Raw genomic sequence first — 27,108 nt, 5'->3', positions numbered from 1 at the left:
AAGCAGCTACCCTGTTTTTTTGGTTATTGTTATAAATATATCTATCACACAACTTTTGCAAGTGTACAACTTATTGATAGCAATTACAGTAATCAGCTATGCAACCCTACCTTTAATCAATGCAATTTTTCCATCACCGTTAACCCCCTCCCTCCTTCCTGCCCCTGGTAACCACTAATAGACTTTAGTCTTTGTACTTTTGCCTTTTCTTATCTTTTTATATAAGTGAGGTCATATTATATTTGTCCTTTTGTGATTGGCTTATTTTGCTCAGCTTCAAGCTCCATCCATACTGTAGCATATATCAAGACTTCATTTCATCTGCTGGCTGAGTAGTGTTCTTGTATGTATATATGTGCCACATTTTGTTTATCCACTCATCTGTTGCCCACTCCACTGTTGATGGGCACTTAGGTTGTTTCCACCTTTTGGCAATGGTGAACAGTGCTGCAATGAACACTGATGTTACAAGTCTGCATTTTAATCTCTGCTTTCAACTCTTTTGGGTATATATTTAGGAGTGGAATTGCTAGGTCATGTGGTAGTTCTATTTTTAGTTTTTTTGAGGAACTGCCACAGTGTTTTTCACAATGCATGTACCATTTTGCATTCTTACCAGCAATGCTTAAGGGTTCCAATTTCCCCACATCCTTTCCAACGTTTGTTATTTTCTTTCTTTTTTTAAATCTTAGCCATACTAGTGGGAGTGAAATGGTATCTCATTGTGATTTTGATTTGCATATCTCTGATGGCTAATAATGCTGAGCATCTTTTCATGTGTTTGGTGGCCATTTGAATGTCCTCTCTAATAAAATATCTATTCAAGTCCTTTGCCTACTTTATGATTGGGTTATTTGTCTTTTTGTTGTTATCAAAGTTTTATATGTATTTTGGTTATTAGATTCTTGTCAGATATATGGTTTCCAAAGATATTCTCCCACTTGGTAGATTGTCTTTTCACTTTTTTGGTAAAATCTTTTGATGAACTTAAGTTTTTAATTTTTATGAGGTTCTACTTAATTATTTTGTCTTTTGCTGTTTGTGCTTTTGTTATTATAGTAGATAATCCATTGTTGAAAGCTAGGCCTGACAGCATTGTCCCTGCTTGTTCTTCTAAGAATTTAATTTTAGTCCTTAATCCATTTTGAATTTGTTTATATGTGTGGTGTGAGGCATGATCCTGTTTTGCTTTTCTGCATGTAGAAATCCAATTTTTCCAGCATCCTTTATTGAAGAAACTCTTTTTTCTCATTGAATAGACTTGGCACCCTTGTCAAAAATCAGTTGACCAGACATGTGTGGGTTAATTTCAGGACTTTCAATTCTATCCATTGGTTTACGTGTCTATTGTTATACCAGTACCAGGCTGTTGTGATTACTGTAAAAAACCCACTTACAGTGTGGTTACTGTAGCTGTATAAAATCCAAAAAAAAAAAAAACCCCAAGCCCGCTGCCGTCGAGTCAATTCTGACTTACAGTGACCCTACAGGACAGAGTGGAACTGCCCCGTAGGGTTTCCAAGGAATGACTGGTGAAGTAGAACTGCTGACCTTTTGGTTAGCAGCCAAGGTCTTAACCACTGTACCACCAGGGCTCCGTAGCTGTATAAAAAAAAAAATATATAGTATGTTTAAAAAAAATTTTTTTTGCCATTCCTTATGAACTTGAGGGTTGGTTTTCCTATATCTGTAAAGAAGGCCATTGGAATTTTGATTGGGATCACAGTGAATCTATAGATCACTTTGGGTAACAATATTAAGTCTTCCAATCCATGAACATGGAACATCTTTCCATTTACTTAAGTCTTCTTTAATCTCTTTCAGCAGTGTTTTATAATTTTCATTGTATAAGTCCTTTATGTCCCTGGTTAGATTTATTCCTAGGTATTTTATTCTCTTAGATGCTATTGTAAATGGAATTGTTTCCCTAATTTTCCTTTCAGATTTTTCATTGCTGGTGTGTAGAAATCCAATTGAGTTTTGTTTGTTGACCTTGTACCCTGTAACTTTGCTAAATTCCTCTATTAGTTCTATAAGTTTCCTTGTGGGTTCTTTAGGATTTTCTATATATAGGATCATTTCATCCATGAATACAGATAATTTTACTTCTTCTTTTCCAATATGAATACCTTTTATTTCTTTTTCTCGTCTTATTGTTCTGGCTAGGACTTCTCATACAATATTGAATAGAAGTGGTGAGAGTGGGCACCCTTGTTTGTACCCAGTTTGAAGGGGAAAGCTCTCAGTCTTTCTCCATTAAGTATAATGTTGGCTGTTGGCTTTTCATATACGCCCTGAATCATACTAAGGAATTTCCCTTCTATTCCAATCTTCTTTGGGGTTTTCATCAAGAAAGTTGTTGGACTTTATCAAATGCTGTTTCTGCATCCATAGAAATGATCACGTGGTTCTTTTTATATGTTCTGTTGATGTGGTGTACTACGTTGGTTGATTTTCTAATGCTGAACCACCCTTGCATTCCTGGAATAAATCCTGCTTGGTCATGGTGTATGACTCTTTTAATATGCTATTGGATTGTCTTCACTAGTATTCTGTTAAGTATTTTTGCATCTATATTCATAAGAGATTTGGCCTGTAGTTTTCTTTTCTTGCTTCTTTATCTTTTGGAAGAGTTTAAACAGGGTTGGTGCCAATTCTTCTCTAAATGTTTGGTAGGATTCCCCAGTGCAGCCATCTGGTCCAGGATTTTTTTTTGGGGGGGGTAGGGATTGGGAGCTTTTTGATCACTGATTTGATCTCTTCACTTGTTATGAGTCTACTGAGACTTTCTATTTCCTCTTGAGTCCGTTTGGGTAGGTTATGTACTTCCAAGAATTTGTCCATTTCATCTAGGTTACCCAGTTTGTTGCCATACAGTTGTTCATAATATTGTCATAATTCTCTTTATTTCTACAGTGTCAGTTGTAATGTCCCCTCTTTCATTTTTTATTTTGGTTATTTGCATCTTTTCATTGTCAGTCTAGCTAAAGGTTTGTCAATTTTATTGATCTTTAAAAAAAAAAAACTAACTTCTGGTTTTATTGATTCTCTCTATTGCTTTTCTGTTTTTGACTTTATTTCTTCTCTGATCTTTGTTATTTCTTTTCTTCTGGTAGGTTTAGTCTTAGTTTCCTCTTCTTTTTCTTGTTCCTGGAGTTGTCGAGTTAGGCTGTTAATTTGAGATCTTTTTCTTTTTTATGGAGATATTTATTTAAAAGTTTCCCTCTGAGTACTGCCTTCACTGCATCCTATAAGTTTTGGTATGTTCCTTTTATTTTCATTTGATTCTAAGAAATTTGTGATTTGTCTTTTGAGTTCTTCCTTGACCCACTGGTAGTTTAACAGCGTGTTTTAATTTCCATGTATTTGTGTCTTTTCCAGGTTTTTTTCTGTTATTGATTTCTAGCTTTACTCCATTGTGGTCAGAGAAAATACTTTGTATGATTTCAATCTTTTTAAATTTACCAAGACTTGCTTTGTGACCTAGAATGTGGTTTATCCTGGAAAATGACCCATGTGCACTAGAGTAGAATGTACCTTGTGCTGTTTTTGGGTAGAATGTTCTGTATATGTCTGTTAAGTCTAGTTGGTTTATAGTGTCATTCAGGTCCTCTGTTTCCTTGTTGATCTTCTTTCTGGATGTTCTGTCCAATATTGAAAGTGGTGTATTGAAGTATACAACTATTATTGTAATACTATTTCTCCCTTCAATCCTATCAGTGTTTGCTTTATATATTTAGGTGCCCCCATGTTGGGTGTAAATATATTTGTGATTGTTAAATATTCTCAATTGACTCTTTTATCACTATATAATGTCTATCTTTATCTCTTCTGAAAGATTTTGTCTTAAAGTCTACTTTGTATGATATTAAGATTGCCACCCCAGCTCTCTTCTGGTTATTATTTGCATGGAATACTTTTTTCACTTTCAACCTATTTGTGTCCTTGGGTTTAAGGTGAGTCTTTTGTAAGCAACATGTAGTTGGATCATTTTTTTTTTTTAATCCATTCTGCTACTCTCTGCCTTTTGATTGGAGCATTTAGTCCATTTACATTCCCTGTAACTACTGATAAGAAATGACTAAATTCTGCCATTTTTTTTTTTTTTTTTTGTGTGTCTTAAGCCTTCTTTGTCTTTGTCCTTTAGTATTACTTGCTTTTGTGTTTTGTTGGTTTATTGTAGTAAGCCTTTTTGGTTCCCTTCTTTTTTCCTTTTGTGTATTTTTTTATATGTTTTCTTTGTGGTTACCATGACTATTACATTTAAGAGCTTGCATTTATAACATTTTAGGGTAATGTAGTACCAACTTAACTTCAGTAACATACAAGAAATTCTATATACTGTTCCTCTCCCCCTCTTTTCATTGTTGTTATCACTAATTACATCTTAATATTTCATGTGCCCTGCAACATAATTTTATCCTTGCCTCTTATATAGTTGTTATTAAAAAACATGAAGGACAAAACATTTTGAATTATCAAGCATGAATACTGTACTACTAGCCCATTATACTTGTCCATGCATTTCCCTTTATCAGGGATCTTTCTTTTTATGCACAGCTTTGAATCACTTTCTGGTGTCTTTTCCCTTCCATCTAAAGAACTTCCATTAGTGTTTTCTGTAGGGCCATTCTGGTGGATATGAACCCTCTCAGCTTCTGTTTGTCTGGGAATGTTTTAATTTCGCCCTCATCCTTGAAGGACAGCAGACAGTTTTGTTTTGTTTTTCTTTTAGCGGTTTAAATATATCATTCCATTGCCTTCTGACTTTCAATGTTTCGGAGGAAAAACTGGCACTTAATCTTACTGGGAGATCCTTTGTATGTGCCTGCTTCCCTCTCACTGCTTACAGAATTCTCTGTCTTTAGTTTTTGAGAGCCCAACTATGATGTGTCTTGGTGCAGATCCCTTTGGATTTATCCTACTTGGGGTTCTTTAAGCTTCTTGAAGCTGTGGATTCATGCCCTTCGTTGGATTGGGGAAATTTTCTGTCATTATTTCTTTAAGTGTTCTCTCTGTCCCTTTCTCTCTCTCCTCTCCTTTTGGAATTCCCATGATGCGTATATTAGGTCTCTTGTCCCATAATTCCATTAAATTGTGCTCAGCCTTCTTCAGCCTCCGTTCTTGTTGCTTTTCAGTGTCTGTAATTTTAACTATCATGTCCTCCAATTTGCTGATTCTTTCTTTTGCCTGATTAAATCTGTTAGTAAGTCCTTCTGTTGTGTTACTCATTTCAGTTATTGTCCGTTTCAGTTGCAATATCTCTTTTTTTAAATCCTCATTTTATTCTTGCATTGTTTTCCTTATTTTTTTTAGCTCTTTGTCTGTTTTCCCTTAGTTCTTTAATTATAATTTAATGTTCTTGTATTATATTCTTCCATTTTTTTCATTATTTGGTCATTCCTAGACACACATTAACTCTCTTTGTCATGTTCACTTATGTGGGCCATTGTTTCTCTGTTCATTGTGTGTCTTGTGATTTTTTTATTGGAGCACTGGAATTTTTGGTGTTAACTTTTGCAGTTTTCCCCAATATTTGGTGTTTTTGCTCACACTACTTTCTGCAAGAAACTCTTAGGTAGTTGCTTACTCTTTCTTCTCCCTCTCTGTGATAGCTCCTTCTCCCTTCTTGGTTTAGCTGGGATTCGAAAGTTCCAGATCTTGTTTTTCAACTTTCAGTCTCTCCCAAACATACCAGAGAAAACACTGTGGTCAGTCTGTCCACCAGTGGGCGCCACCACTCAGGCAAGTTATTGTGTACTAATCAATCTGTCCACCAGGGGGCACAGGCCTCTCTCTCTGGTTATTACTCCCTTCCCTTCTGTTTCTGCAGTCACATTTTTACTCAGAAAACCCACAGTCAGTAAGCCCTCTTGGGGGCTGGGTGTTGCCCTCAGGTTTTGCCTGAAGTTTCCTTCCCTGCTCCGTGGAGACTGCTTATAGCTGAGCTGGCATTCAGGCGAAGCACAGAGAGACTTTCTTCTGTTTCAGGAGGAGGAGAAGTTGGCATTCTCCAGAAGGACCTCCAAGAGATCTGTCTTTTTGGTTTAAGGGCCCCAGTGGCCCTGTGGTAGCTGGAGGAGCAGTCTCCACTTAAGCAGCCCACCTCCTGACTGCACTGTAGGGAACTTTCTGCAGGAGTTCTAATCAGTACAACAGCTGACAGCTACTGGTTGGAGGAGGTATAGTCACACTCCAAATGGACCCCCAGGAGGTCTGCCTTGTTGCTCTCTGAGTCTGCCCTGTACTATGTTGGCTGTGGGTGTAGCCTCCACTCAAGATTCCTGGTTCCTAGCACACAGCAGCCTCAGTCAGCAGTCCTCAGTGTTGACTGTAAGGGGGAGCAGACAAATCCAAACTGATCCCAGGGAGGTCTGTCCTGTTGGTTTCAGAGGTCTGAGCTATGGGGTGCGCAGGGAAGCCGGTAGTATAGTGTTTATTATGGGAGCAGACTCCACTGTACAGGCCTTCTGTAACAATTCACAGTAGGCTTACAGCTGACAGTGTCTGGGTCTGGGAGGTACTGGCACACTCCAAATGGACCTCTGGGGAGGTGTGCCTTGTTGCTATCAAGGCCTCTGCTGGAGTATGCTGGCTGTGGGTGTAACCTCAACTAAAGATGCCAGCTTCTTGAGACACAGCAGCCTCAGTGAGCAATCCTCAGCACTGACTGAAAGGGGGAGCAGACAGGCCACAACTGACTCGCTGGGAGGTCCATCCTATTGGTTTCAGAGGCCTGAGCTATGGGGTATGCAGGGAGGTAGACAGAGTGTTGATTATGAGAGCAGACTCCACTGCATCAGCCTTCTGTAGCAAATTTGCAGTAGGATTACAAGCGATAGTGTCTGGGTGGGGAAGGTGCTGGCACACTCCAAAGGGACCTCTGGGGAGGTCTCCCTGGTTGATTTTAGGGCAGAAGCTTGGGGTCTTGTCTCTTTGTACAGGCAGGGGCTGTGATGGTTAGGGAAGCAGGTCTCCTTCTGGGGCTACTATCCCAGTTCACAGCAGCTGTCAGCCCGCATGGCTGGGGGAGGGGCAGGGATGGTGGGGGAAGATTTTCCTACCATATTCAACTTATTGATTTGTTGATTCTTGCCTGTCTGCAGTTCCCCACTGCTTTCCTCTGCTCCCTAGTTCAGAGTCCCTCAAAGCCGAGCCCCGTTTCCTTGTTGTATTTTGGGGGAAGGGTCGGAATGATAGTTTGTTTATGCCACCATCTTCTAAGGCTGTAATCTTTATGGAAGCAGACTACCACATTTTTCTTCCGTAAGCAGTTGGGGGGTTTGAACCACAGACCTTTTGGTTAGCAGCTGAGCACTTAACCACTGTGCCTCCAGGACACCTTTTAGACCCTACACTAGAGTTTTTTTTTTTTTTTACTAGAGTTTAAATAAAAGATTTTTCAGGAGCTTATATCCAGTCAATTTTTTAATTGCCAAGAAGGCTAGAAAATGAATATTTGGTTGTTCTAAAGAGTAATCCTTACTGCCAGCAATTTAAAGGAGTAAAGAATTAGGGGAAGAACAAATCTCAGAATCAGATAATACCTAATAGCCAATGTAGTGCCTGCTGTCCCACATTCAACACTTAATAAATTCTGTAATTATTAAAATTCCAGAGACCGAGGAACCCCCCCATCTCACCTTGCCATAAATGCTCCCCACTTACCATGGTACGGAAAGGGCTCTATAACAGGGGAGTCTCCATTTTTCAAGGGAGGGGAACAAAAAACCACGAGAATCGCTCAGGAGTTGGTGCTGAGGCCAGGAAGACCACTGAGGAACTGAATCATCCAACTGAGTGCTGGAAACTCTAGATGTTTTCCCCCACCCTTACCCCAGCTCTATAGGCACAGTGAAGAGAGAGCAGTGCCCACCTCCCTCCAGCCCCTACCCAGTTACCCAACCAAAGGAGCTTCAACGAAGAGATAGAATGGCGGGGAGAGGGGGTGAGGGAGGCAGAGAAGTGAATGCTCTTACTGAGGAGTAAGTGGAGGAGGCACTGGAGGCCAGGGACAGCACTGAGCCATGAACTGAAAGAGAAGCAGAACACAAAGAGTTAACAGAGGGCTCCAGGACAAGGGGTTCCTGAGACCAGCCCTAAGGCAGGAGTTGGGATTCTGATTCTGGAGGAGCAAACAGAAAGAATAGAACAGGGGACCCAATCAGTATCACAACAGCCCAAAGCAGGTATCTGCTAAGGAGACAAGGTTCCGAGTAGAGACAGTCTCCTCTCTCAGTCTACATTCTCTGGCAGCCTGGGAATGGTGGTCCCTTGCTCAGCCTGCTCCAAGGGACACAAGGACTTAAAGGAAAGGGAAAGGAGATTTTCATGGATAAGGCGTCATCTTTCCAATCAGGACAGTACTTTAGCTGCAGGAGGGGAGTTTCTCATCAGAGCTGTTCGGAACAAGTACTACATTTCTGCCTGTGCCTCTTCTTCTCAGCACTTGGGAACTGGCCTAGGATCCTGAGGATCATTCAGATGAAAAAAAAAAAAACAAAACCTTAACTGAGGAATATTCATTCTGATTACTCCACAGGGCCCTACTGAAAGAACACCTGCAAGGAATGCCTCCTAGACTGACTGTCCTAAAGATAATAACAGGATGTCTAGTCTACCATAAAGCCTGATCTTCTAGGCTCTGACCAACATTACACTCAGATCACCACCAACAACCAGATGGTCCTCCCTGAAGCTAATTTCTGGAACATTCTTGAAAGAGGAATGAGATGCCTAGTTTTCTGCAAAGATTTAAAGGATTTAAGAGCTACCATTATGTCCTTTTATCTTTTCATATATTCTGAGAGACTGTGGGGAGGAAAGACTACGGCTAGAATGAGGAGAATGGGAGCTATGGTTTTCAGAGTACTCTGATGGGTACCATTTAACCCTTCCATGCTTAACTTCCCTCCCCCAGCCCCAATGATAAACGCTCCATCCCAAAGCACCAGGACTAGACAGTGCCACCCAAGGTTTCTGGGCCCCCAGACCCTTCAAAGGGATGGGAAGAAAGAACTGAAATGGCCCCAACTGGATGTTCTGTGAATCATATATGTGTGTGTGGTGGTGGTAGTGGTGGTAGTGGAGGTGGTGGTGGGTGAGGGGACCCAGCAGAGCTGGAATGAGCGTGAACCGCGCTGGCATGAAGTCTCACCATCGTCCGTGGGGTCTCGGAAGGATCCTGACCGAATCATTCCCTTGGGTCTCTCGGCCAGGGACAGGGTGCTCCCCATTTGGGAGCCGCTGTACAGCTCGAAGGCCGCCTCGTGGGTGGGGATGCTGTTGGAGCGGGTGATTCTTGGCGTGGTAGCCGCAGTGGGACTCACTGGAAGGACAGAGGGAAGGGGGACAGGAGAGGGTGGGGGAAGGCAGGAGAAGAGGCAGGGTCATCAGCTCTCTGGTCCCTTGGGGAATGCAGCACCAGGAGCATGAGAGGCAAAAGGCGAGAGGGCAGGAGAGGAAGGGGCAGGCGGGGCAGTGGGAGTGTGCAAGCAGCTGGTGGTTAGGAGCGGGGTCCCTCCTGGGAGATCAAGCCCTAGTGGAGAAAGATTCTGCTATCTGGAATAAAGGGTGAAGGGGGCTTCCTATCTTAAAGAACTTTCCTCGGCCCTGCCTGCCCTAGAGTTGTTGGTTTTGAAGGTTAGGATGGGGGCCTCGCAGCTTTTATGAAACGTTCACATCACATGGATGTGCCAATGCAAATGGGATGCTGTGGTTCTCTAAAATGCAACTGGCAGCTTGGAGGACTCAGAATTCAGACCAAGACTGAGATCTGAATGATGATAAAGAACCAGTTTGAGAAGGGGCTAGGCTATAAAATCCAATGGGCAGTGGCTTTGTGGCTTTCTAGGTTCCTAACTCAGTTCTAAAGCATCCAGAAATCTGTCTGTCTTTGCCCAGCACTCCCCGGTTAGTAGGTCAGACAGACAGAGCAGGTGAAAATGTCAGGTAAAGCTTGTGGGATCTGCTTTGAAGCTGGGCTCATCTGCATCCCTGTGGACCTTGAAAACCCTTGCCTTTGCTCCTTGCTGGGATTATAGCCTTTCAAAGTTGACACCCATATGGAACCACCTTGTCTATTCCTTTGCCTCCATACAGGCAGATGGCTGCCTAGTCCATTCATAAAGACCTATGCAGAAGATGATTTCATAACACCTGTCTCTCATCCCTTTTCACATCAGTAAGGTGTTTAGTCCCGTCCCTCATCCTGCGGTGTAAATGCATTTCCTCTGGTTTGGCCCTAGTGGAGATGGAGAACGAGCTGGCCATGTCGTCCATTTAATAACCCTTCAGAGACCAGGTGGCCTCTCCCTAAGTATCGTTCCCTTCTCTAGGCAAAATGATCCTGATTCCTAGTCTTTCCTTAAATTCCCCACAGTCATCACACAGGAGTGTCCTCATGTACTTGGCTTTCCTTACTGCTCTCCTTCTCTCAGCTCAAAAAGATGAGTACAGAGACATGCACCAAGCAGACACCAGGCCTACCCAGGCACTGTCCTAACGGGAGTGTCAGGCCAGCCATGACACACTGCTTCCTGGAATCAGGGCTGCTATGCTTCTGTGCTAGGGCCAGGCCCTCTACCCGAGCTTCTTCCCTTCCCTCTCTCTGAATCATGGAGCCACTTCCTTCTTTCCTAGCTCTCCCTTCTCCTTAGGCTTTAGAAAAGGTGCGGCCAGGACATGTCTCAGGCTAGGATGGCCCTGGCTCAGCCAGAGCAGTTAGGAAATCTGGACGTTTTTGACTTTAAAGGTATAGACCCCATCCTTTGTGATCAACGACCTTTTCCTCCTTCCTCCCCACCAGCCCAGCATTTCAGAAATGCCCTTTCACCAGCTGGTCCTGGCAGCATTGGGTGTGGGGCTCCTTGCTGGCAATGTTTGATCTCCAGGCCTCAGTTTATGGCTTTTCCATGCAGACTTTCTGATGCTACCAGCCCCATATGGAAGACTAAAAACAACTTGTGTCCAGGGGCAGCTTTCCAGTTTAGGATCTTGGAGCACTCTGCCTTCAATCTTATTTTGGATGAATAGACTCAGGTGCCATGAAGCAACCCAATATAATATGAGTCAAATACGAGATGAAATCCAAAGCCCAGCTGCCTTGCCTCACCCTGCAGGGTGACCCTGCTTCATCCCATGCCACAGCGAGTGACTGAAAACACTGACCTATGTTGGTAAGCTGGCCTTTGGCACTCAAGGACATGGGGAGTGCAGGTGGAGAAGGCAGTTCTGCCTGGTCGTCTGATTCGGGCAGCCCACCGATGGTATGGGAGTGTCGCCTTTCCTTGGTCTCCTCCTGGGACTGAAGCTGGTACCTGTAGGAGGCAGCAGAAGAACTCTGTCTGGGCAACTACATGATATTAGGGGTCTGTTTAGTGTAGAGGATGTCTGAGCTAGGCCAGAGCTGAGAAATTCTGCAAGCAGGACAAGGGAAAGAGGGAGCAGAGGGGAACTGTCCATGAAGGGAGTAAAAAGGCTCAGCATCCTCTCCCAGACCATCAAGAGGGTGCTGAAGGACTAGCATGAGATTCCTGAGGTGAGAACAGAAATGATGGAGGAAGCACTGGAACTTTTTCCCTGAAGCTCAGAACAGAGTTTTATGACCCCATATGTGGACCGTTAGGTAGAAGGAGTCATCTAACAGCACAACTCAAGTCTGTTGTAATGGCGGAAAACCAGCTTTGTCCTGTCCCTGGCCCGTTTGAGTGATCCCAGAGGCAGTCTGTTCTCCCTTAGACTGTGAGGGAGGAAAATTACAGAGATGAAATTCAGCCAGGATTGGGATAACATGCTGATACAAGTAAGTGTGATTCCCATGTGCAAACTTGTTCCTCCCCTCGCACAAGAAAGAACCCTTGCTATAAGGTTGACTCACACGTAATACTAAGCTTTGGCAGGGTATTTGGAGGTGTTTATATAAGACCACGTACCAATGACTGGGGGCCTGGGAGAGACCAAGTTATGACTTTTCATACAGACAAGGACCTCTGGTATAGGAAAGAAAAAAAACATTTAACAGTACCTGAGCCCTTTCTTGGGAAGGGTGTTCCGATCCCGCTGATTACTGGGAGATTAAAAAAGAGAGAGAATCATGTGAGTTCATCGTAGAAACCAGAGTTTGGGACCATAGTGTTCAGGGATGCAGATCCCGGACACAGGACATCAAACTGTCAGCCCCTTGACCTCTATAAACAAATGAGAAGACAGCACAGCCTGCCTCCTGGCTCACAACCTGGGAAATTTATCTGAAATGGTACATGTTTTTCTCTGTGTAGGACTTGGGGTGTGGCTAGCTAGTTAAAAGATCCTTTCTCATGAGTGGAAAAAAAGGTGTGGTATAATAGAAATGATTTTGGAACAGGAATTGAAAGCCTTAGATTCCAAGGTAATTATAAGACCTTGGGTAGCTCATTTAATTTCTTTGTGCACTGGTTTCCCTACGGGGAATAACCGAAAGAGCAAGACAACAACGAAAAACAACCTGTCCTACCTATCTCATGAAGTTACTGTGAAGCAAATGAAATGACTAAATACGTGAATTTTTTTTTTTTACTTTTTATTGTGCTTTAAGTGAAAGTTTAGAAATCAAGTCAGTCTCTCATACAAAAATTTATATACATCTTGCTATACACTCCTAATTGCTACCCCCCCATGAGACAGCACACTCCTTCTCTCCACTCTATTTTCGTGTCCATTCAGCCAGCTTCTGTCCCCCTCTGCCCTCTCATCTCCCCTCCCGACAGGAGCTGCCCACATAGTCTCATGTGTCTACTTGAGCCAAGAAGCTCACTCCTCCCCAGTATCATTTTCTACCCCATAGTCCAGTCCAATCCCTGTCTGAAGAGTTGGCTTTGGGAATGGTTCCTGTCTTGGGCTAACAGACGGTCTGGGACCACGACCTCCAGGGTCCTTCTAGTCTCAGTCATACCATTAAGTCTGGTCTTTTTACGAGAATTTGAGGTCTGCATCCCACTGCTCTCCTGTTCCCTCAGGGGTTCTCTGTTGTGTTCCCTGTCAGGGCAGTCATCGGTCGTAGCTGGGCACCATCTAGTTTTCCTGGTATCTGGTTTATGTGGCCCTTTCTGTCTCTTGGGCTCATAATTACCTTGTGTCTTTGGTGTTCTTCATTCTCCTTTGCTCCAGGTGGGTTGAGACCAATTGATACATCTTAGATGGCTGCTTGCTAGTGTTTAAGACCCCAGATGCCACTCTCCAAAGTGGGATACAGAATGTTTTCTTAACAGATTTTATTATGCCAATTGATCTAGATGTCCCCTGAAACCATGGTCCCCAACCCCCCACCCCTGCTACGCTGGCCTTTGAAGCGTTTGGTTTATTCAGGAACTTCTTTGCTTTTGGTTTAGTCCAGTTGTGCTGACCTCTCCTGTATTGTGTGTAGTCTTTCCCTTCACCTAAAATCGTTCTTGTCTACTATCTAATTAGTGAATACCCCTCTCCCTCCCTTCCTCCCCACTCTCGTAACCATCAAAGAGTATTTTCCTCTCTGTTTAAACTATTTCTTGAGTTCTTATAATAGTGGTCTCATACAATATTTGTCCTTTTGCAACTGACGAATTTCACTCAGCATAATGCCTTCCAGATCCCTCCATGTTATGAAATGTTTCACAGATTCATCAAAGTTCTTTATCGAGGTGTAGTATTCCACTGGGTGAATATACCATAATTTATTTATCCATTCATCTGTTAATGGGCACCTTAGTTGCTTCCATCTTTTTGCTATTGTAAACAATGCTGCAATGAACATGGGTGTGCATATATCTGTTCATGTACAGGCTCTTATTTCTCTAGGATATATCCCAAAGATTGGGATTGCTGGATCGTATTTCTTTTTAAGGAAGCGCCAAATCGATTACCAAAGTGGTTGTACCATTTTACATTCCTACCAGCAGTGTTTAAGTGTTCCAGTCTCTCCACAACCTCTCTAACATTTACTATTTTGTGTTTTTTGGATTAACATCAACCTTGTTGGAGTGAGATGGAATCTGATGGTAGTTTTGATTTGCATTTCTCTAATGGCTAAGGATCGTGAGCATTTCCTCATGTATCTGTTAGCTACCTGAATATCTTCTTTAGTAAAGTACCTGTTCATATCCTTTGCCCGTTTTTTAACTGGGTTATTTGTCTTTTTGTAGTTGAGTTTTTACAGTATCATGTAGATTTTAGAGATCAGGCGCTGATTGGAAACGTCAGAGCTAAATTCTTTTTCCCAGTCTGAAGGTAACCTTTTTACTCTTTTGGTGAAGTCTTTGGATGAGCATAGGTGTTTGAGTTTTAGGAGCTCCCAGTTATCTAGTTTCTCTTCTGGTGTTTGTGCATTGTTATACTGTTTATGCCATGTATTAGGGCTACTAGCGTTGTCCCTATTTTTTCTCTCATATGTGAAAATTCTTCGAAAGTCACAATGTGGCATACAAATATAGGATAGTATTATTAATGGGAAGGAGCCCTGGTGGTGCAGTGGTTAAGCGCTTGGCTATTAACCGAAAGGCTGGCAGTTCTACTCTGTCCTAAAGGGTTGCTATCAGTTGGAATTGACTCAGTGGGTTTGGTGGGACAGGCTCAGAGAGCCCTGTCTCTATCCACTTACCTGTCCAGCTGCCCAGTTCTGGGGCTTCCACTCCAGGTCAGCTCTTCTGTCTCCTCCTCTGGGGGTGCAGCAGCGGGAGCAGGTGGGGTGGGGATGGGAGCACTGCTGGGAAAGGCACTGGGCAGGCTCATTGGCATCTGGAGGGACTCCATGCTCCTGTGCAGGCCTGAGAGTTTGGGATACATGCGGGTCTCCTTTGGGACACTGAAACCACTCATTAGCTCCAGGCCCTGGGAGAAGCTGGCTGAGTTAATATTGAGGATGGGTGCTGGACTGGGGGTGAAACAAGAAGGGAGAGGGGTCCCAGTTGCTGAGCTTGCAGTATGCAGATCTGGGACCTTCGAAGTGTGGGCATCACTGGAGGATGGTAGATCCAGGCTGTTGGAGTTGACCTTATCTAGATTGGCTAGTGAAGGTGGCTTGACAAAGCTCTTAGCTGTGGCCCTGAGAGAAGTCAAGACAAAACAAGATATTTAGAATCACATAACCACAGAAGCCGGAGGTAGATAGGCCCTTAGAGAAACCCTAGTCCAATTTTCTTGTTTTCTGAGTACTTGCTAAGTACAGAGGCTGTTATGAAGAACGCTGGAAGAAAATCCAATACAGGTAGTCCCGACTTACGACGTATTTGAGTTACAATGAACCGTACTACGACCGTCCTTTTTTGTTTTTGTACATCTTATCATTAGTAATATGTACTACACATGCTGTTGCAGCGTAGAATTTGCTGATGTCACTATAAGTTATTGCCCCCAAAACAAAGATGGGATTTATAAAGATACTAATAATAAAAGACAATAATTATGAAAACTAAAAGATAAAAAAATAAGGTATTCGACTTGTGTCGGAACCGACATACGACAGTCATTGGAACCGAACCCCATGGTCATAAGTCAGGGACTATCTGTACCTGCCTTGGGGCACCTTTAGTCTAATAAGGGAGACAGCACATGCACATGGGAGAACAAGTGAATTTATATACATATGGGCGTAGTAAAACTACCTATACACATGGTGAAAGCAGGTTAAAGGTGACCAAGGAATAGTACGAAAGAGGTGGGTTTTGAATATAATTTTGAAAAAGGGAGAAGGATGTTGGCATAGGGGGAAGAGACTGAAGACAAGAGTGGACAGGCCATGCCCTGCCTAGTCCAGGGAGTGCAGGGATATGTAAAAGCATGACAGAGCAGACAGACAAGGAGGAAGCTGCCCAGTTTGGGTACCTGAGAGGAGTTGGTGGTAGCTCTGCCAACTTGGTGGCTGGGGGGTGACTTGCTTGGTTCTTGGGAGTACTTTCTGGGGAGCCGATGCTCTTTAGGGAGATGCCGTCCGAGTCCAAGGCCACAGCCTTGGCTTTGGCCTTCTCCTTTTCCCGATCTGTCTGATTGACAGGGGCTGGAGTGGTGCGCCCACTGGGTACCTTGGAAGGTTCCTTCAGTCTGGAGGGTGTAAGACCTCCCTGCTTGGTGCTGAGAAGACTGGGGTCAATGCTGCTACTAACAGGGCGAGGTCCACCCCGCCCAGTCACACTCATAGAACTTGACTTGGCTGGCCGGGGCAGGCTGCGGTACTGGATGTTTGAGCGGGCTCCAGGAGCCAGGAATCCAGGCTCTGCACTGTTGGATACATCTAAGCTAGTCTTGCGTCCATTTACTGGCTTGACAGGGATGCCTGAGGACTTCTGGATCTTGCTGAGAGTGGCTGAACCACCAGTCTGCATGACGGTGGCCGTGCCTGTGGCAGGAGGAGGCTTTTTGTAGCCAAAGGATCCTGAAGTGGAAGGGCGAGCAATGCCTGAGGGGGGCTTCTTGGCATCGCTCAGGCGATCCCGGCCAGCATCAGAAGAGGAGCGCTGTAGCCCAGTATTCTTCACTGCAAGCTTACCCTTGTCTGTAGCTTTACTTTCAGGTTTGCCTGCAAGACAGCAGGAAGAGGTAAGAGTAGTTCATGTCTTGGCCGGTAGAATGCAGACTTTTCGAGGTACCATGCAGGTACTAGATAAGCTAAGTCTCCTTCTTGCCAGAGGAGAGACTTTTGGGTGGGGGTGCCTGGGATTTTATTTTTATGTATTTTGTTTGTTTTCTGCTCCTGGAGTAGGATAATTCATTTTGGTTAAAATAGCGAGGCGAGCACAAAGATTATGAAGAAGAAAGTGCGTCTAACAACTGGTCAAGGACGGGAGAAAAAGGAAAGGGAGAAAATGGACTAGGGTATAGAAATATCTACTGGAAATTAGAGACTAAAGAGAAATGTTGATTAAGGCTAAAAGTTACCCAAGGGGCCAATTTTGGGAGGACTACAAATGCTACAGTCATTTCATTTATCATTTTTGTAGGTGGTCCCTGGGATGTCAACCAAGTACCTCGTGAAGGTAAGTATGCCAACCAAATGTCTTGGGAGCGAGAAGAAAGAAACCAATGGGAATTGGTTGAAGGCAGGTCAAACTAGTCTCTGAACATACCATACTCTCTCCTCTCCTCTACCTCTTACTAGCTGTGTGATTTTGGCCAAGACATTTAACTCTTTCCAGTTTCTATTTCTACCTCTGTAAAATAGGGATAGTAACACCTGTCGTCCCTAAATCATGGGACTGTTGTGAAGACCAAATAAGATTAAAGCACTATGCAAATGTTTGCTGTAATGACTAAAAGAAGGGACAAAAATAGGTCTTTGCTTTTGTCCCTTCTTTTATTCCAGGCTTACCTGCAACTTTGAGGGCACTCTGGGCTGTATGAGTAATGGGGGATGTGACAGCAACTGGTGGGGTCTTTCCCTTCTTCAGGGAACCAGGGTGTCCCAGGCTGATGGGCTTTTTCAGTTCTCCAACCTTGGATGAGTCATCACAACTCTCAGGCCGCTCCCTCCGCCACTTAGAAGTCCCAGGTTCCATCTTCAGGCTCCCACTGTCGTATTCCAGTTTTTTGGGGGCCTTCTCCTCTGATTCACTAAACCAGTTTAGCCCGCTTTCTGCCAGAGAACGCTTCTCTGAGTCTGTGCGTAGCTAAGGAGAAGAAGAGAAAAAGGTCGAGTGAGATGCTCATTTGAGGATGGGCGAATGGGGGGTTGAGGGGATTTACTTTGGTTGCTAGTGGCCCTGCTCTTCGAAAAGCATTCAGTCAATCCAGGATTTCTACCTGTACTTCTGGGGTTCCAGAGAGATGACATCATATATATTTCTGAGTTTCTTTTTCTTCTTCAATTGGAATAGCTCTTAATAAGTATCACTCCAAATTGGTGTGGGCACTAAATATAGGCTGTACTCACTATGACAACATCCACTGTCTTGGGTGGTTGTCGTTAGCTGCCATTGAGTCAGCCCTCAACTCATGGTGACCCCATGCACAATGAGATCGGACCACTGTGATCCACAGGGTTTTCATTGGCTGATTTTTTGGAAGTAGATCTTCAGGCCTTTCTTCCTAGTCTGTATTAGTTTGGAAACTCCAATGAAACCTGTTTAGCATCATAGCAACACACATCTTCACTGACAGACGGGTAGTGGCTGTGCTTGAGGTGCACTGGCCAGGAATCGAACTCAAGTCTCCAGAGAATTCTACCAGTTAACTACCACTGCCGTTTAATGTCTTGGGTAGCTTCAGCTTTTTTTTCTAGCCCTAAAAGAACTTGCCACAGGCATACGGGTACCCATCCCATGGGGTGTGTTTGTGTATATGCAAGTGTATACACAGGCATTGCCTGTTCTGTCCTTTGTTTCATCTTGAGATGGTGACCTTAGTATTTGCAAACTCACGTACCACTATTGTAGAGTTCCTGCGAGAAGCAGTGGGAGTCGTTGGGAGGGAATTGAGTGAGGAGCTGGCATTGAACTCTTCCGAGCTGAGGTTGTCTGAGGCATCGCTGAGCCCACTGCTAATGGAACTGCTTTCATCCCAGCTGTAGAACAAGAGAGATAAAGGTTAGCAGTTAAAACAGAAGCCAAGGCAAGAAATAAATATTGGTGAAAGAATGGCTCTATCCCAGTATATAGACTGGCCAAAAGGAAAAGGTTTGGAGGTTAGTCCTGGGTTTTCCAGTAAATCTAAGTGTGACTTAAAGTTCCGTGATTTTTGGAGGTGTTCTTTTATAAAAGGAAGAGTCTCTGTCTTTTTCTGACAAAAGATGTTGTATTTCCTTAACAGAAAGCCATATTATAAAGACAAGGCAATTTTTGGATCAATCTATTTTTACAAACCAATTTCCTCTCCCTGTAAGCAGCCGCCATTCTTACGTTACCATATCTTTGTTCATTCTTAGATGTGTTCTCTGAGCATTTTTTCTCTTTCCTAAAATTTTCCATACCTGATAACAATGGCCAGAAAAAGATTTATCTTTTCTAGAATCCCCTAGACCTACGATTTCTCATTGCTCTCTTGTTTATACAGTTCACCCTATGCTGGGATTTCCTAAATCCTTTAGTTGGATTTAACAGTTTCAAGGTTGGGATCAGGTCCTGCTTCTAAACAGCATGTACCACTCTTCTGGTACATGAACCAGACTTGAAGTGTTGTGGCCAACCAGATGTGCCAAGTTTATGCTGAGTGGTTTCGTTTCTCTACCAGCTACCTGAAATAGCAGATTGGCGGTACCAGGGAGAGACTGTTGTTAAACATCTGTATCTGTATGTCTTTATGCAGAGAACCTTAGTCCGTGTACTAAGTAAACTTAATACCATCTTCATCTCTTTGAAGCTTGGACTCTAAAACATTCCTTTGGCAATTCATTTTTGGGTTTAACAGGTTTCATATAAAGTTTATTCTTAACATCTAAACTGAATGGCCTCCTATACAATTTATACCAATTTCCTCTTGTTCTATCCTTGTTTTCTACCCTTTTTTGCTAGTTGCAATTTTCTTTTTAGTCACACTCTATTATTAACATTTTATTGTTGTCTAGGGGAAAATTTACAGAGCAAATTAGTTTCCATTTCAACAATTTATACACAGCTTGTTTTGTGACATTGGTTGCAAACCCCTGAATGTGTCAGCACTCTCCCCACTATCTCCCTGGTTTCCCCGTGTCCATTCACCCAGCTTTCCTGCTCCTACCGTCCTTCTGAATTTTGCTTTAGGACAAATGCTGCCCTTTAGGTCTCTTACAGTTGATTGTTCTGAAGTATACATTCCTCACTGGTGTTACTGTTCATTTTATAGGCCTGTCTATTATTATTATTATTATTTTTCTATTATACGGCTCTAATGAGATCTCTGGGAGTAATTTCAGTTCCAAGTCTGAAGGGTGTCAAAAGGCCATAGTCCTGGGGGTTCCACTAGTCTCTATCAGACCAGTAAGTCTGGTCTTATTTAGGAGTTTGAATTTTGTTCTACATTTCTCTCCCACTCTGGCCATGACCCACTATTGTGGTCCTGGTCAGAGTGGTCAGTAGTGGTAGCCGGGCACCATCCAGTTCTTCTGGTCTCAGGCTAGTGGAAGGTGTGGTTCATGTGGCCCATTAGTCCTTTGGACTGATTGTTTCCTGGAGTCTTTGATTTTTTTCATTCTTCTTTGATCCAGATGGGAAGAGACCAATTGTTGTATCTTAGATGGCTGCTCATAAGCTTCTAAGATCCCAGTCACTGCTCACCGAAGTAGGATGTAGAACATTGTCTATATGGATTATGATATGCCAGTTGACCTAGATGTTCTCCCAAAACTATGGTCCCTAGCGCTCAAGCCCAGTATCTCAGTCAGGGGAGGTGTATGGTTATGGCTAACAAGTTTTCATAACTGTGTCCCTGTGCACACTACTGCATACCTGGGTATATTTGCAGCAGGAACATATATATATGTACAAGGGTGTACTTCCATACGTCCTCCCACCATTGTTCAGCTTACAAATCTACCTATGTATCCAGTCGTATGTTATTGTTTGTTATTACTGTTGTTGCAGGATTGTATACGTATTAGTATTTACCGCTTTTGTCTTTTGCTCTTGTATACCTTTCAATGTTTTCCTTTACCTTGATTACGGTTGGCTAACTTCCCCACATTGTGTATTATCTCTCCCTTTACCAGCGTTAGTACATGTCTACTCTCTAGTTAGTGGTTTTCCCTTCCCCCCTCCATCCCTGATAACCATCAAAGAAAGTTTCTGTCTATGTGAAAACCTTTTCTTGACTTTTAATAATAGTGGTTTCATACAATATTTGTCTTTTTGTGATGGGACTGATTTCACTCAGCATAACATCCTCCAGGTTCATGTATGTTGTGAGATGTTTCACAGATTCATCGTTATTCTTTAATGTTGCTTAGTATTCCATTGTGTGTATAAACCACAGTTTATCCACTCATCCGCTGATGGGCGCTTAGGTTGTTCCCGTCTTTTTGCTATTGTGAATAATGCTACAACGAACATGAGTGTGCATACGTCTATTCGTGTGATGGCTCTCATTTCCCTAGAATATGTACCTAGGGATGGAATTGCTGGATCACATGGTATTTCTGTTTATAGCTTTTTGAGGAAGCGCCATATGGTTTTCCATAGTGGTTGTACCATTTTACATCCCCACCAGCACACTCATTATTTTCTAAGCTCAAATTCTGTCTCCTACAACCTTTCTTCAATGGTCCTATTTTCCAAGTCTTTCACAATTTCTATTACTTCCTCTAGACCCTGAAAAGTTCTTCAGATTTTACTCAGAGCCTAAAATGGAACACAGAGCTTTAGCAAGATAGCTATATACAAGTATCTGTTTGTGCCTGTAGGAATTAATCTCTAAATCCTTGTATCTTTTGTTCAGAGTAGGTTTATCAGCTTTGCATGTGTATAAGGACTAAAGAGCCTGAAAATGTTTATTGTGAATTAACTTGTATCTGGAAAGTTTTCCCTTTTTGATTTATTTTATATTTTATATTATGGAACAAAAATCAGACATACAAGTCATCTAAGTGCTTGGCCTAGATTTCAGCTGGCGTCCCTCTAATTCATGTGCTGGGATTAGGAAAGTGGGTGGTTTGGACATTTGGGCTTGGTTGCTCTGTAGTGATTTATCCAAACACATTGAGAAAGAGCAAAGAAATCATAGCAATTAGAGCACACTACAGAGTTATTTAAATTTTATTACTGTGAAATACAGCCATTATTAAATGACAGTCAGCCTCTTCCTCCCCCATTTGAGATATATAATAAATCTCATATTTCTCCTAAGATAAGATATCATACCCTTCCATTTTGCTAAGAAAGAATACTGAGGAGTAAAGATCAATGCTGGTTTTACGATCCTATCACCTCCTCTGGGTTAAGATAAGATCTCTGGCAGGCAAACAAACAAACTATTCACAGCATATTCCCTGAGGTCAAAGACAGAGGAAGCCTAGAGGACTGAGCCTTCCATATGAGATTAATAACTGGTAATCAAGGTTTTGGAACAGAGAAAGCTCTTATGGAAGGACCCATGCAAAAAGAGGACAGCTACAATCCACAAATTTAAAAGAAATCTTCCTTTGCCCTATGTTTGTGGAAAGCCTAATGCTGAAATGAGGAGGTAGGGCTTGTCCTCAAGGGGAGAGTTCAGGTCCTTCTTGCGCAAAAGATGTTCCCTCCTGTCTTAGTTATCTAGTGCTGCTATAACAGAAATACCATAAGTGGATGGGTTTAACAAACATAAATTTATTCTCTCACAGTGTAGAAGGCTAGAAGTCTCAATTCAGGGTGCCAACTCCATGGGAAGGCTTTCTTTCTCTTTTGGCTCTGGGGGAGGGTCCTTGTCATCAATCTTCCCCTGGTAGAGGAGCGTCTCAGCATAGGGACCCTGGGTCCAAAGGTTGTGCTTCTTTCTTGGTGGTATGAAGTTTCTATGTCTCTCTGCTTGCTTCTTTTATGTCTCAAAAGAGATTGACTTAAGACACAACTTAGTCTTGTAGATTGAATCCTGCCTCATTAACATAATTGCCACTAATCCTACCTCATTAACATCATCCAAAAAAACCAAACCCGTTGCTGTCGAGTTGATTGTGACTCATAGCGACCCTATAGGACAGAGTAGAACTGCCCCGTAGGGTTTCCAAGGAATGGCTGGTGGATTCAAATTGCCACCTTTTGGGTTAGCAGCCATAGCTCTTAACCACTGCACCAGCAGGGCTCATTAACATCATAGAGGTGGATTTACAAGGCATAGGAAAACGATATCAAGATGACAAAATGGTGGACAATCACACAATACTGGGAATCATGGCCTAGCTAAGTTGACACGTATTTTTTGGAGGACACAATTCAATCTATAACACCTCCCAAGTCACAGGCAGGTTCCCTATAATGAGAAAGTAAATGCCTAAAATTACCAGAGAAGGTCAGCTAGAGGGTTTAAAGATTTCCTAGCAAAATAATCTTTGTCGATTCTAAACAAATAGAAAATTTTGTTGTCATTACCTAATTGTTAAACATCTCTTTGGAGGGAACAATTTTATTTCTCAAAAATTAAAAAAAAAAAAAATATATATATATATATATTTGAAAATACATGCTTAAGCAGCCCTGGTGAAGCAATGGTTAAGCACTCGGGTGCTAACCAAAAGGTCATCAGTTCAAGCCCACAAGCAGCTCAGTGGGAGAAAAGACCTGGCCATCTGCTCCTGTAGAGATTACAGCCTGAGAAACCCTATGGGACGGTTCTACTCTGTCACATGGGGTTGCTATGAGTCAGAAGCAACTCCATGGCACCTAACAACCACAATACATGCTATAGTGAAGACTCAAAACATTATATAGAGATTTAAAGTAAAAAGGAGAAATTCCTCTCTTCCTCCCTCACATTTTTACTCCTGAGATAACCACTGTTAACAGTTTCTCATACTTCTTTCAAGAACATTCCTATCCATACCTCTATCTTCTGGCTGTTAGCTCTCTATGAATAGCCAATATCACGGGACCACACCTCATCATCACGGGAGTCTCTTTACCTGACCCCATTTTCTTCTTTGTTGAGTTACCCCCTTGTTTTAGTGAACTATCTCTTCTAGTAGGTTCCTGGAAAAGGATGCTTGGGAAGTAAACTTCGTAAGATCTTACATATCGTAAAATGTCTTTATTCTATTTTTATGTGTGAGAGTTTAGTGAGGCATAGAATTCAAAGCGGAAAACAATTTCCTTTCAGAATTTAAAGGCACTATTCCATTACCTTGCTTCTACTGTTGCCATTCTGATTCCTTTCTTCAGTGTGTGGCCTGTTTTTTTGTTTCCTTACTGAAACCTTTGAGGATCTTCCCTGGTATTTAGAAATATCATAATGACGTGCCTTGGGTAGATTTATTTTTTCCACTGAGTTGGGTACTTTATTGGGCCCTTTTAGACTAGAAGCTCATGCCCTTCAGTTCTGGAAAATTTTCTGAAAGTATTTCTTTGATGATTTTCTCCTCTCCATTTTTCAGTTCTCTCTTCTAGGATGTCTGTTATTCAGATATTGGATTTTTATATTGTTTTTCATTTCTGCTATCATATTTTTAATCAATATTTTAAAAACAGCATATTCTTCTTTCAAAGATGCAACATCTCTTAATTCTCGGACATTTATCATCTATCTATTTATTTGGGGGTGGAGAGGTCTTATAATCTCTACATAGTTTCTGGTTCTAAGTTCCTTTTTTCTATTAGATTTGGTCAGTCTTTCATGTCATAACCTCCTCAGGTATCTGGTGATCCTTGGCTATCTGCTTATATTTAAAACTGTACACTCACTATATTTTATTTGGAAGCTCTGTGCATATGGGGTAGGACTTGTCAACTCTGGTTTCAACATAGGGAGATCCAATTTGACTGATTCACTTAAGTCTTTTCTCCTGGGTTGATCAGTTTCCTGGAGATGACTCTGCCTGGAGGTATAAGACCAGCGTCCTGAGAGCTGAGTTGGGGAAGAGGTTTAGGGGTTTCAACACTCAACATGCAAACTTTCACATAATCCTTGTTGTTTCTGGTTCAAAATCTATGCTCTCACTTTTGCCAGGAGTCCTCCAGTCCAGAGACCCTTTATTTTACTCTCTCCAGAGAGTAAGTCTCCAGTCATGTGCTCACTTCAGCAGCACATATACTAAAATTGGAATGATACAGAGAAGATTAACATGGTCCCTGTGCAAGGATGACATGCAAATTTGTAAAGCATTCCATATTTTTGGAGAATACAGGGTGGAGAGAAGGGATGTGCTGTCTCATTAGGGGGAGAGCAACTAGGAGTACATAAAAAAACCAAACCCAATGCCGTCGAGTTGATTCCAACTTATAGCGACCCTAAAGGACTGCCCCCGTGGAGTTTCCAAGGAGCGCCTGGTGGATTCGAACTCCTGACCTTTTGGTTAGTGGCCATAGCACTTAACCACTACGCCACCAGGGTTTCCAGGAGTACACAGCAAGGTGTATATAAATTTTTGTATGAGAGACTGACTTGATTTGTAAACTTTCACTTAAAACACACACACACACACACAAAAGAATGGCATGCCACCATGGGAACTATATTGAAAGTTATAAGTGTGGTCAGCAATTTTTTACCATTATTGTGTATATATATTTTTAGATCCAGAGGTAACAATTCAGTGAAATTATTTGTATGTTGTTAATGCTTTTTTTCTCAGAAATAAACAATGATTAAGATTAAAAAAAAAAGTAAGTCTCCAGTCTTCTGTTGATGAAGGAGAAGGGCAGTTGCCTTTCTGAGTGTAGCGGAGGAGAGGATCTGAGAGTCTAAATGCTTCTTAAATAAAATTTCAACCCATCTTCCTGTTTTAGCTTCACCTCTTCCCCCCGTAAAGGTACTCGATGTTACCACTAACAAGCTTTTTGAGGAGTCTAGGGGTACAAATATAGTTGCCGCACAGCTTTCCCACCGCTGGTTCAGCATTCAACTTTAAATCTGCTAAGTCCATTGACATTTGTCCTTCTGATTTCCAGCCTCCTAAAATTTTGTGGCTATTGTCTCTTCCTTCTATTTTTTGTCCTCATTGGTTTATGACTTAGAAAAACCTTTGTAGTCATTTAGTAGGATATAGCTTTATTACTCTTGTGGTAGTTGTGAGATATATTGATTTTATCAGCAGCAAAATACCTATAAATGACACTATACAGACCTTACTCTTTTCAATAAGATGTTGTGATGACTAACCTTTGAGTGGAGTGAGAGGATAGGACATTAGCTCTGGAGTTCTGTCACCAAGCCAGGGAGAGGCAGAAGGAACCATCTAGAAGATTTTTGAAGAATCAAAGGGTTATGAGAGAAAGAAGGCTGGATGGGCACTGTCCCTCTTGAAACATGCAACTGCTTAAGATCTAAGATCCAAGAGCAAGAAAGTCTTTAGAAGAGTTTGCAAAATTTATCAGCTAATGAGTCAGAGAACTACAGAGTAACCGCCTAACCATACAAGACAGCAGACAGAGAGGACAGGGCTCAGGGATCTGGAGGGCTCCTGCACCTGCTGTTTGTCAGGACCAGTTTCTCTGCTTACTCTCACCTGGATTTTGCGTGTTTTTTCTCTCTCCTATTTCTCTTTAATTTTGTTTCTCACACAGATCTCAGGTGGGGAAAAGAAGGCTGAGCAGCAACAAGCTAGGTCTACATTCACTAAATTAAAAAACCCATTGCCATGGAATCGATTCTGACTCATAACACCCCTACAGGACAGAGTAGAACTTCACCATAGGGTTTCCAAGGAATGGCTGGTGGATTTGGTTCATAGCTGAGCTCTTAACCACTGCGCCACCTAAATTCATTAGGACATGAAAAACAGTGAACTCAGAGACATTAATATTCCTCTATAATCTAATCTGTTTACAAATCGAAGCAATAATTACTAACAGGCAACTGGCTGGATAAGAGAAATGATGTACAAGTTTTCATTCTGGGAGATTATAAGAACAATGACACTTTATCATTTTGATCTACCCTCAGAATAGAAGAGGAAATGAGTCTGAATAAGCATATGAGAGATTAAGTTAGATATACACAGGACAATGAAAATGAAGACCCTTCTCAATGGGTGTTTCTAAAGTGCTGGAACATGTGACAGAGGTAAAATGCATTTTTTTTCCTCTACAGGATATTTATTTTCTCATTTACTATTCTCATATCCCAAATTCTCCTGCCAAAATTTAAACTTATCATTTCCTATTTCTACTAAAGCATCACTATGTTTTTCCTGTCACTTTATCAAAAACTTAGATGTATGTTTAGCTCCTCTTTCTTTACTTTGCCCTCCTCATCAAGACGTCCCACTGATTTATTACCACTTGACTCTCGAATCTGTCTCTTCCCTCACTTTCCTCCCGCCTTTGCTCTGGCTCAGAGCCTAACATCTTCTCACTTGCACTACTGTGAAAGTCTCCCTATTGGTCTTCCGATCATGGATTTTTTCCTCCCTCCAACATAAGCTGAGAATAAACAGAAGTCTAATCATCCAAAGTGTGGCACTTACGAAAATCTCCATTAGCTCCTTGTTGCTGATAGAGTAAAATGACAGTTCCACAGCCCCAGCCCATTGTTCAAGACTATCAGTGAAAATGTAATCAATGTCGCGAA

At 42.3% G+C, this 27,108-nt stretch overlaps 1 protein-coding gene and 1 non-coding gene across 8 annotated transcripts in view; one reads left to right on the top strand and one right to left on the bottom strand.

Annotated features, from left to right (window-relative positions):
- NAV1 (neuron navigator 1) overlaps window positions 1-27,108 on the bottom strand; it is a 324,330-nt gene that overhangs the window by 39,077 nt on the left and 258,145 nt on the right. For 5 of the 7 annotated variants that reach the window (XM_049858267.1, XM_049858270.1, XM_049858269.1 and 2 more), the window contains 8 exons: window positions 18,367-18,505; window positions 17,315-17,612; window positions 15,835-16,525; window positions 14,612-15,055; window positions 12,026-12,067; window positions 11,170-11,318; window positions 9,158-9,328; window positions 7,980-8,032 (listed from right to left, as the gene is read on the bottom strand). In XM_049858267.1, coding sequence (XP_049714224.1) covers window positions 7,980-8,032; window positions 9,158-9,328; window positions 11,170-11,318; window positions 12,026-12,067; window positions 14,612-15,055; window positions 15,835-16,525; window positions 17,315-17,612; window positions 18,367-18,505 — 1,987 coding nt within the window. The remainder of the gene's footprint in view (window positions 1-7,979; window positions 8,033-9,157; window positions 9,329-11,169; window positions 11,319-12,025; window positions 12,068-14,611; window positions 15,056-15,834; window positions 16,526-17,314; window positions 17,613-18,366; window positions 18,506-27,108) is intronic. The other 2 variants (XM_049858271.1, XM_049858272.1) reach the window with 1 other exon arrangement.
- On the top strand, window positions 24,607-24,713 carry LOC126061842 (U6 spliceosomal RNA). Its single transcript, XR_007513896.1, has one exon. It is a non-coding gene; the product is annotated as a U6 spliceosomal RNA (small nuclear RNA).

Source organism: Elephas maximus, chromosome 18, assembly GCF_024166365.1.
Source record: "Elephas maximus indicus isolate mEleMax1 chromosome 18, mEleMax1 primary haplotype, whole genome shotgun sequence".
Taxonomy (NCBI): domain Eukaryota; kingdom Metazoa; phylum Chordata; class Mammalia; order Proboscidea; family Elephantidae; genus Elephas; species Elephas maximus.
Note: the sequence above shows the minus strand (reverse complement) of the source record. Positions and strands in the feature narration are given on the sequence as shown.